The 11,995-nt window shown below is 41.7% G+C and overlaps 1 protein-coding gene across 1 annotated transcript in view; it reads left to right on the top strand.

Annotated features, from left to right (window-relative positions):
- The first annotated feature begins 3,687 nt into the window (after positions 1–3,687).
- Positions 3,688–11,995, top strand: part of ntf3 (neurotrophin 3) — a 40,878-nt gene continuing 32,570 nt past the window's right edge. Inside the window, exon 1 of the mRNA XM_023409966.2 lies at positions 3,688–3,823. Within this exon, the coding sequence (XP_023265734.1) occupies positions 3,806–3,823 (18 nt within the window). The 5' untranslated portion in view covers positions 3,688–3,805. The remainder of the gene's footprint in view (positions 3,824–11,995) is intronic.

An 11,995-nucleotide genomic window follows, 5' to 3' on the forward strand; every position in this document is an offset into this window, starting at 1 on the left:
TTTTGACATGCACTGATTTACAGTGTATTTTAGGATATTATCATTATACAATGTATATTCAACACATAGTTATTATGGTTCTACCTTTAGTCACTATTCTGTTTTTATTTTTCTTCATTTATTTAGTACTGTACTTAGTCTGTGTTGTTGTTGTAAATAATTTAACCTTTAATTGTATTTGTCCATCACCTACCTCATTGTTTTTGTGATTTATGTGAAGTGGCTGCTATAACACTACAGTTTAAGAGAGTACTATTCAATTAAGAGAGTACTATTTTACCTATTCTACCTACCTACCAGCCAAACTATCTATATATCGAACTACCTACCTACCTGCTTACCTACCGACCTACCAAACTACCTTCCTATGAAACTACCTGCCTACGTATCTACCTATAGACTGAACTACTTACCTACTGAAGTACCTATAGAGAGAACTACCGAACTACCTACATATAAAACATGCCTATAGTGGGGGCAGTTAACTAGGAAACTTTGTTCCCAGTCCAGATTAAACAGTCTGAATCCAGACTGGGCTCTGCCTGTTGAGTATGTCTGGTCTATAGAGAGGGTCCAGACACTGGAATAAACTAATTATGGTAAACGTTCTGTACCTTTAGAAAAAATACAACTTAAATAGTTGAGTTGAATCATTTTGAGATCACAGTCACTAAAAAAGATTGGTGACTTTCTTCAGGTGGGAAAAGTTTTAAAGTTTGTCCAAAACTTGATAGATTTGTTGTGAAAAAAGTGACTAATGGGGTCTTAAAAGTTTCCTGGCCTAGCATGAAATTTTAAGGTTTGCTAATCTTTCTTCTCCCCAATTGTACTAGGGTGAAGACAGAAAAGAATAGTTTAGTGTAGTATTAAGACTTCAGATCTAAATGAGCTCAGCTGCAAAGCAAAACATTTTTTCCATCTGAACTTGGAATATCGGTTGAAAGATTAGATATTTTTGGAACGACACACAGGCATCATGCAAGAGCAAGGCTACTGAATGTGTCAGGAAATATTAGTTTAATGGTTGAGGAAGGAAAATTTGTGCTTAGTGAATATATTCTTTGGAAAGAGTATTTCTGAAAACAGATAAAAACACAATGTACTGCCATACTTAATAATAAGTATTACTAACTGCTTCTATCATATCACCCTGGGCAGGAGCGGCTATGAGCCACTGTAAGTCAGGAGAATGAGCAGAACAGTAAAGTCATGTGAGAAATAATATTGCTGCTCCTCTGTGATGTGGTGCTGAAATGAGAAATGTGTGATGCTTCTTTTAATTTGTGTTTTTCTTTCTCTCATTCACTGTTTCTAGTTTGATTTCACACTTCCCAGACGTTATATTTAAGATGGAGTTTCCTCTGTTGCAGTGGTACAGAGAGTAAAAGTTTTGAATTAATTCTGTATTTGTTGGGCAGCTATTGTGATCTACTGGTTGGAAAATGCCTTGTGTTTAATTGAAGCTGTTCAAGTTGGAAAAATATCTTCAGAGATGCTCCGAGTTTTGACTTAATCCTTTCTTTGTGACATTTCTGTATATAAACACCTGTGGATCAGAGGACCTGTGCGAAACCATTGGCACAAATGTGTTAAAATTGTGATTGTACATATGTGTCTTCAGGTGTGTGCTATTAAACCTCAAGATACAAATCAGATTGAGTTCCCATCAAAACGTGGCTCTGTAGCACCACTAGTGGTCATAAGCTCCAAAGGGTCTATTTAACATTTTTTGAATTTGCCATTGAAGCGAGACTTTCTTGGGTTTAGCATCTCAGGCAGAGCCTCTGTTGGTTGTGTAGAAATCTGCCTTCATGATTGGGGTTTCAACTTAACTTAGCAAATATTTGATTGGCAGAGTTTTAGCACACAGCCCGATTGCAGGTCTTGGCTGCCAGCCACTTAACCTTCTACGTTTGAAGTTTAATATCAATCCACCCACCTGTCCAGGTCAAGACAGATCTTGCCTCCGTACATTGGCCAGTGGGGAAAACATTTATATCTTTACCAGATGTGTTGTTGAAATTGACAAGAGGCAGGAGCAGATGTGCAGCTAACAGATGCTGCCAAATCTGTTTTGATGTCTTGGGCTGAGAAATCTGCTCAGACACGAAAATAGAAGAAGAGTTTGTCCAAATGGACACCTCCAACGAATTAAACATTTAGTGTGTGCACAAAGGGGAAAGATGGGCCTAGTCAGATGGGTTATTGCAGCAAATCTTCACATCCAAACAAAACAATAGGCAATAACACAATTTTGTTATTGCTGTCCAAAATAATCCATTTGAGGGGAATGGTTAGAATAACATACACAACAACTCCTCCTGCCTAAATGACAAAATAGATCTTTGTCATTGCCTTGCAAACTGACCCACATGACTTCAAAAATGTATTTACATTAGTGTTTTATTGTCTACCGCCTCTGCTGCCGAGCTTTGGTTAAAGGTCCCATATTGTATAAAAGTACATTTCCATGTCATTTTTGATTATAAAGCAGGTCTAGGTTCTATATTAATACTGTGAAAGTATCAAAGCCTCAGTCCACAGAGAAATGCACACAGCCTGTATTCAGAAACTGAGTCTTAAAACCAGCCGTTAAGACTTCTGTGACATTGTGATGTTACACTAAAGCAGTCACCTCTCTCAGCCATGCCCCAAGCCCCGCCCACCTGGACCCACCATCCAACAATGCAACTTTGGTTTCATAGGAGAGATTTAGAGCCTCCTCTCCTCTGATTGGCTCAATAACCACAAAAAAAATGAAATATTAATTACGCTTTAAAGTGAGTCAGTTTAAGATGTGAGCATAATTCGAAACATCACAACTGGCTTGGATGCTAATCCTGGACCAATAAGCTACTTGAACAAGTGTTTTGTGGAAAGTTAAAGGCTGCTGCTAACACACACTGAGGATGGAGTTTCGCAGTGAAGATGAAGACATTTTGTGTCCAGTAGTTTAAAACAAGCAGCGCATGCATATTCCTGGAGTTTGGACCTTTCGGTGCAGGACAGGGAGAAGATTGAATTTTAGGAATCTTTGATAAGGTAATTGAACATTTTTGTGGAAAAAACATCTGACACAAATTTATCACTAAAAGCAGAGTATTTTTATAAGCTATAAAACATGTCTGGTGGTCAGTCTGTAACTTTTCATCATTATAAATGTTCCTTTTTAGGAATGTTGCATTGACTTTTACCGTCTGTATCTACTACAAGCTTTTTTTTCTTCTTTGCTCCAATGATATCCTTGTGTAATCATTAGTGATGATCACATTCCTATTAATTTTAAACCTGCTAATGACTTAAGGTTTTTTTTTTTTTTTATCTTTAAAAGAAACAACAGACCTCTTTGACTTAAACGTTCAGTCTCTACCAAATGTCAGCCAGGACTTCAAAAAGACCATAAAGATGTAAGGTTGCATTAGTCACGCGCGCACACGCACACACGCGCTCCTAATTCGATGTCCTAATTCATGTCAGCAGGCTTGCTCCGCTGACAGCCAGTGGCAGCATGCATGCAGGTCTTTGCAGTAACATGCGCCAAGAGCCATCTGTCCTGTAACAGAAAGAGCCGCGTAGATTATGTTGTCCAGAGAGAGAGAGAGAGAGAGAGAGAGAGAGAGAGAGAGAGAGAGAGAGGGAGAGGGAGAGGGAGAGAGAGCATTACGCACACCCTGATCCTCTCCACACAGAACCAGTGTGGCGCACAGGCAGGCGGCAGCCCTCAGAAAGTGGGAAGTTTTCGCCATTCTGTCTAAAAATTAATCACCTTCATGTCGACTCTGTTGGATACTAACCCGCCGATGCTATGGTTACCTTTATTACGGTAGGAACACCTTTGTTTGTTTGTATTTGCTGCTTCATGGGGCTTTTTTTTTTCTCGCCGAGGAACTATTCGGTTGTTGAGGACTCTGGCACGAAGGAGTGACAGAGAATGAGCCAAACTGTTCAACATGTTCAAGGTGACAAAAACTCACAAAGTTGTACTTGACGTGCATCAAATGCTGTGATGAACACGGAGTTGCTGGAGTTACAGTTTGCACGAATAGCTTGAAAAAGTTTTGGAAAACTGAATTTGGCACCGTAGTCGGGTCTAAATTGGTTTTATGTGCGGCGGATTAAATGTTTGATTTTGGTACAACACGGGTGGTGCGTGATGTATTCAGGGACTTATTTCTTCCTCTAAACTTGAGCTTTGGCAAGTTGAACACACGCCGTGCGCTGCCTCAAGGCAAAGCAGCGCGGAGAAACTCACTTCTCCTGCCTCTCTCTCTCGCTCTCTCTCTCTCTTTCTGTGCACAGGTAGACAAAAGGGCTGGGTCTTTCCACAGCTCGCTTACGCACACAAACATTAGAGACTCCTGCTGTTTTCAGTTGCACCCGGGAGCCTTGCTCCTTCCAAAGGCGTGCGCTCCCTGTTGGAAGGAGCGGAACTGGCCCGATGCGCACGGGAATCACCCTCAGATGTGGTTCAGTTTGTGTCTTTGGATTACTGCCGCGCTAATTGTGCCCCGGCTCGCTGTTATAGTGGGAGTGAAAGAGGATATGTCACAGTTAACTCCCAGCACAAAGGCGGACTCTGCGTCGAGTCAACCTTCCTTCCCGCCCTGTGCACTCCTTGGCCCGTGTGCATGTGTGCATGTGTGTTTGTGTATGCACATAGACTATAGCCTGTGCGCAGGAGCTGGAGCCGGGGGGCTGCCTCTGAGCGCGAAGAGCTCCTCTCTCACTTCTGAAACTTACCCAAATTTGTCTTTTTGGATAGATGCAAATGATAATGAAAAAAAAAAAAATTGTATCTGGAATGAGTGGGTGTAAATAGTTCATGTGCCAGTAACGTCCAGAACAAGAGTATGTGTCTGAAGTAATAAAGTTTTGAACTTGTTTAAAGAAAAAACGAGGCCGGGTTGTGTTGATGTATGTGTGTGGATCCATTCTGCACCTTGTTATCCTGGAATTACAGCCAAATAGTCCAATAACCCAAAAATGCTCGTGCTGCCTGTGCGCGTGTGTCCAGTCTGATTAAATAACTTGGATGTCTGTATGTCTGACATGACATGTGCTGTAGGCAGCTTTGCATAATGGCGCGCATCAGTGGGCGTCTTGAGCCATTAGTGGATGCTTTCCTGCTGCTGTTGGAGTCCACTTATATGTGTGTGTGTGTGTGTACGTGCGTGCGCGCGCGCAGAGGCCGCTGAAGCAGCTGTTGCAGCGGCGGATTTGACGCAGAGCCTCTCCGGCACACAGCAGGACAAGGAAACTAGGACGCAGCGAAGGAAGCGAGAGAGAAGGACCAGTTCCATTCTGTTAGTCCCCTTTATGGGCACTTGAGTAAGAAAAAAAAAAAAGCCTGAGAGAGGCTTACTACTACAGCTGTGGGCTGTTGCGTGCATGTTAGAGCTCTGGGTGCAGTGCAGCTGGAAGGTTTAACAAGGCTCATTTTGTGTTTTACTGCAGGAGAAAGGAGAAAGGAAAGAGTGAGGGGTGTGAACAGATTAGGGGCTGGACTCATGGGGAGAACATAAAGAAGATGAGCATAAAAAGGGGCCGAAATGGCTCCCAGGTGGTTTAACAAACTGCTAGCTGAGAGTTCCTGTTGTTCCTTTTTTGGTTCTGCATTCCAACCTTTTTGTGCTTTCTCCCTCCCCTCCTCTATCTGCTCCACTCTCCCCTTCTTCTACCTGTTTTGTTTGTTGGCCCACTTTCTTCTATCTGTGATGCAGGATGTGTCGCCTGGTGACAAATAAACAGCGTCGCTCTTATAGCATCAAGGTTCAGGAAGCAGTTTAGGACTCGAGGTTGCGGCAGGAAAAGTGGCAGGAAAATAAGAATGAGTAGAAAATTCTAATATAAAGACTGAAGTTTAAACTGCAGTTTAACACAAACTGATTCTGTTCAATGATACTGCACAAACATCTCATAAGGTTAAGATATATGTCTACCTGTGAGGTGGGGATTATGGGAAAGTACGCTTCATTAACTTTCCTTTCTAATTAGAGGTTTAAAATTATAATATGGAACTTTTCCACGTTAAAATATTTAAAAGTGACCAAACCTTTGTGATATATGTTGTTGAGTTGTGTTCTTACATTCTCCCAAATGTCTCCAGCACTTTTCAAACCAGAAACATCAGTGATTTTAATCATGGTAAAGTGTCATTTAGTCGCCTGTTAATGACGTCATATCTTCTGTACACATGTGTCAGTGTTGTGGTCGTCTTCCAGAAGCATCAAAATTGACTTTTTATCCAGTTTTAAGTCACATTTTTAAGATTCACATTTCAGATCTTGGTTGTTTTTGATTGATATTTTAACCAGATGAAGGATTTTAGTCATCAGGCGTCTGGATCTTGAGATATCACAAAAAAAAGAAAGAAAAACTGAGCAGCAGCTCGGCTCCCAGCCCCTCCAAGACGTCCTGTGTCCACTGAACAGCTTCAGAGAATCACTGATTCTTTAACATGGAACCACTTCATTCAGAGTTTCTACTACATTAAATCACTGGGTCTGTTTGTGTTGGAGGGGAGGAGACCTCTGTGGATCTTTTGTCTTAAAGAGGCAAAAATCTCCTCAATGACTGACATAGAAGGAATCCTAATGGTGGTGAAGACAACAACTCCCATGATCCCACGCTACTTCATGACTATTGGTGATTGAGGGACCCACAGCGGCAGAAAAAATGACATATTGTGCGTTTAAATGAACAAAATAATGTTGGTCAATGATGAATTGTGAGTGGATCAGAGCAGCGGCCGGAGGCTTAGAGATAAAGGGTGGATCGCTGGTGTCAACCCATCACAGATGTTTCATTAATTTTAGTTCATGACACCTCCAGAGGGACTGACTGGAAGTACTAGCGTCCTCGAACCTCCCTTTTCTGGAAATCTGTTCGGTCAACACATGATGTTTCACATTTCTTCGCCTCTTCTTCTTCTTCTTCATTGCGTGTAAATCAATTTACAGCCCACATTTCCACATTTCCAGAAGTTTTACAATTAAATCTTCCCCAGAATAGCAAATCCACTTTGATCGTGTCACAGAATCCGAGACAGTCAGAGGAGGAGATCACTGATGTTAGAGAGAAGTGTCTGACCTGCAGCAGCAACCTTTAAGACCAAAACACCCAGAAAAACCTCATCTCAACTCAACAAGAGCAGTGAGAGTGAGTAAGATTTCCACGGGCAACTGTCCAGGGGGCCTTGAAGGGTCCCGAAAGTACTGCAAAGTTACTGTATGTCAGCTGGTTTTGGTTGAATTTAGTTTTTGCCTTGATGAAAGTATTTCATGTTTTTCTCTTAAGGCTTCGAAAATGAGAATATCTCCCTGCAGGATCGGGCTGAAAGAGTTTCATATGTTCAAACTCTACTGTCGTTCTCCAAAGACCGGTGGTTATATTCAGGCCGATACGCTAATTATTAAAGTTTATATAGTGCTCACATGGTGCATATTCCTAAACAAATCTAATCTGCCACAGACTTACACACATACTTAGTCCATCACTTGCATGTAATGTAATGGGAACTTGGACGTGTCAGGGTCTATCTATAACACACAGAAGGTGGTGGATGAGGCCTACAGGCAAACTGTGACCCGGTCTGTCACCAGCTGGCAGAACTCAGACTGTAGGAGATGTTAAGTTACAGGTGAGGTGAGCTGAAGTGCGATTTGTCAACCAGTTCACCTGTGGCTCGAGGGCGCTCTGATTTAAGATGCAGATCTGCAAAATCATGAACGCTTTTATCTTCTGGCTTCGTAGAAGCTGCATTTGAGTTTAGAGCATGTAGTGAAAATCTTAAATCGTGAACTTACAGATCATCCGCTCAAACGGCTACAAGTCAAACATTTATTTAAGAGACATTTGAAACACTTAATATACAAAACTGAAGGAGGAAAAGGATGATGTGGGAGAGTGAGTGCGAGTCTTGGATTGTGAACTGTGTATTTTATATAATGGGCCTTTTCCACAGCAGACACTGATTTAGGAAAAGTACAGGTGTCACTAATAATGTGAACATAACAGCGGATATTCACTAAGTCAGGTTCCTTTGCACTTCGCGCATATTGTTTTTTTTATCAATACACCAACTTGCAGAAAAATATATATATTTTTTTGCCATATTTCAACTTTGAATTTCTGGCGTTTCGACCCACGTCACCGACAGAAGCACCGGCAGTAACTCTTGTTGTTGTTGTTGTCGTACAAGTCCCATCCATCACTCTGCTGCTCCAAAAGCACTTCATGCTACTTGCACGTTGTTTCTGCTTCTCAAAAGCGTTTTGTAATTAAAGTCAAGTGGCGCTCAAGTGCTTCTCTAATAGATTTGTGTTAAATGTGGTGTCAGGGTGGGGGTCAAGCATCTGAACCGTGTTCAGGCTTTTGTAGCTGCTCTTCAGACAGGCTAAGCTGTTGAACATGAGCTTACAGGATTTGTGGGTACTGAAGTCAAAAAGAGACGTAATATGCTTCTAGATAGAAGTATGAGCAGGAGTTGGCCTGTGATGTTTCATTCCAAATGGATGAGATTGGAAAGATGTTGGTGAGTTCAGCCTGTGTTTAGGAGCAAGCCCCCCCCCCCCACACACACACACACACACACACACACACACACACACACACACACACACTTCAGTTGTCCTTCTAGCTGTGCCTCTCATTCTATATGATTGCAGATCCACAGCCCAGCCTGCTCCGGGATGGTTTACACATTTAGCCGAGTGTTTATACGCCGCACATTCTTATGGCTGCTTAGAGCAAAACATACTGTGAGGATGTGGACGAGGCGCAGGCGGCCCTCTCTGCCGTGTGGAGCAGAGACAGCACAGTGCAGAGGAGTGCAGTGCTCACACATATACATGTCAGGACATTCATTTAGGATATTCATTCATTTAAACTTTGACCCCGCCTCTTACTTTGATGTAAACGATGCTAAATCTAAACTGTAGTCCTGACGACATGAAACTTTCTCTCCTCGTCTGTTTTTATTGTCTTTCCTACATTTCCCAGTGAGGCAGATAGAGATCATGTGGTTTCAAGGTGAGGCCCAGACTTCCCAGCAGTTCAGTCATATGACGGCTCGGTTCTCCTCTTTCTGTCCATTTTGACCCGCTAATCCGCCTCACTTCTGTCTCAACAATTTTCTTTATCTCCCTCACATCCACCATCTGGATCTTTATGTTCCTCGTTTTCTCCCCCCTTCCCTCTCTCTGTCTTTACATCCCCCCCCCTCTCCATTTCTGAGTATCCCTCCCAGCCGGTTTCTTTCCATTCTCTCTGTTTCCACATTAAAAGGTAGCCTCAGTGACCTCCTGATAACATGCCCATCCTGATACTGCTGATCGCTGATAGAGCTGACCGTGTCACATTCCCGTACAAGCTTTCTTTTTATCTTTCATTTGGTCAGATTAATTAAAAACCTAGCTTTTTATCTGTTACACTGTCCTGTGAAAACTGTATTTCCAAAATGTCCACTTTTCACGAGCTAAGAGAAACAACAGCCCGGGTTTGTGACAATGCATTTTTCAGAAAAGTCAACTGAGTTTTAAATGATTAATTAGCTCGAGAAGAACAAAACATTTCTCAACCCACACATGAAAACTTACTCCCCCAGTTCATATGAAAGATTCATTATCATTAAATTTAGAGATACATGGTTTCCACTGGACAGCGACAGTGTGTCGGTGTGAATCTGTGGCCATTCCCCCACATTAACCCAAATCTCAAGCTTGATTCCGTCTGGATGTGATGTAGCTGGATTGTATTTAAACCAGTAGCCTCTATGACACCACCCTCAGGTTTCTAAAGAGCAGTTTTGAAGCTAAGAGGGAGCTGCTGTGCCATCGCCATCTTGGCAGTGCCTGACTCTGCCCCTAACTCCTGGCTAATTCAAAAATGGGCAAAGAGGTTGTGCGTGTGTGGAGCTGAGACTTTGGTGCATGCTGGTTTATGGCAAGCACACACTCACCCACCTGTCACCCAAAGAGGCCATGCCCTCAATTATGCAGAAGTTTAACCCTTAATGAAGTTTAATGAAAATTGTGTAACTTTGTGATGTCACAACAAAGCAGTCACCGCTCTCAGCCCTGCCCCAAGCCCCGCCCACCTGCACCCACCATCCAACCTTGCAGGATTTGGTTTCTCTGAGTGTTTACGTGAAATCTGCTACATATTTTTTGGATCACTCAGAAAACAGTCAGCCAATCAGAAGAGGGGCTCAGAGCCTCCTCTCTTCTGATTGGCTCACTGACCTGTTGTTACTAGAGCTCCAGGGAGAAGCCTGAGAGAGGATGTAAAACTACATTGAGATTGTTTTTGGTTTTTAAAACCAGAAAATATATCTTCTAATGGATCAACAGTTTAAATAAAACACAGGAAAAGGACCTTTAATTTTTGTAGTTAATATAATTAACTTATTCAAATGCATCTCAGCTGCTGAAGTGATTTTAATGTTCAACATTGTGGGTTCATTTCCAACTGTTTGTTTTTGTATTTTATGTCCTTTTAATCAAGTTACCAATGAACATATTAATAGACGCTGCAAAGTTATTAATAATTATTATTATTGTAATTATTATAAGAATATTAGTGTGCTCCCTGTATCAATACCAGTGGTGGAAAAAGGCCCTGCACACCCGCACAGGTGTTTCCAATTACTCTACTGACAAGATGGATTAGTCAGGTTGAAGCTGAATGGACTCTGTTGGGTGTATGACTGTGTGAACTGTCCCGCCCTAACAGATGTAACAAAACCAACAGGAGAGAGATGGAGTTTGGGAGCCACTGGTTTTTAATCTTTTACAATTCATTGGATCTTTATTGTAAAAATGGCATGTAGTAGACTAGAAATATAATAAAATATGAAATAGAAAATACTCAAAAAAGTTAGTTTCCACTGCTGACCAGTACCTATTGAATTTAACTGCTTGAGCTATTCCTGCCAAAGAAAGTACACATGCTCTTGTTGGTTAGTCTGACTGTCAGCTGGCTGTCTAAAAAAGTTACGCACGCATTTTCATTGAATGTGGTGGAGGATTATATTTGGTGATTATATCAGATCAAGATCTCAGCCCTTTAGCCATTAAGATGATTATTGTGTCCCAGTTAAAACTATGAAACTCCAGCCGAAGTCAAGTCAAATGTATTTCAAATGTGTGAGTTTCAGTCCAGTGTTTGTTGAAGGACTGTTGTGTCTCTTCCTTGTCTTACATAGATGATACTACCAAAGAGACTGTTTTACCTCTCAGATGGTTTGATGCAGTAGTTATTAGACGAAAACGTAGGAAGGTCAGTGTTGGTGTCTCTTTTGATGCTTTTAATTCTTTACTGGGATGAAAGGACACAGCCCCAATGTGTCTGTGCCTGTTGTATAATCACAGCTCAAATACTTGGGAGCGGCCATTTTCATTCTCTCCGTATAGAATGAGATGCCTATAGGTGACGTCTTTGTGGAATGATGTGTCAGGTTAGTGGCCACCTTTGATATTTGAGCTGACAGATGTTCAAAAAGGCCTGAGGGTGAAACCTGCTGCCCGGTGTCTCAACCTCACACTCACACACACAAACTCAATCCCTACGTGTCCCCTCGTTTGGTTTTCCTCTAACCCCAACATGAGACTAGTCTCAACTTTAATCTTTACCCTGAAGCCAAAATCCTAAACCTCACGTCGGCTGCTGAAGAACTAAGAATCGTTGAATGAAGAAATGTTCTCAGTGGTCTCAAACATATGGACCATGTGTTCTACTTTTTGGGTAGCCATGTTTACACACACATACACATTGTGAAAAGTCATGTTGTAGAGTTTGAAATTAGCTTGAGATATAGTTACTAATCCGTCACAGTTCTTTTTATGTATCCTTTGTCAAAGTTAAAGTCACCCTCCACAAATGTTTCAAGACATAAAAATTCACTGTTTTGAATAATATTTTGTATCTTTTGACGTCTCTTACTTCACCGAAAAGTCCATTCTCAGTGTATGTGCACTGGAAGCACATCGGATTTGGG

Source organism: Seriola lalandi, unplaced genomic scaffold (assembly GCF_002814215.2).
Source record: "Seriola lalandi dorsalis isolate HSWRI2012SDOR001 ecotype SW California unplaced genomic scaffold, Sedor1 jcf7180002054410, whole genome shotgun sequence".
Classification (NCBI taxonomy): Eukaryota; Metazoa; Chordata; class Actinopteri; order Carangiformes; family Carangidae; genus Seriola; species Seriola lalandi.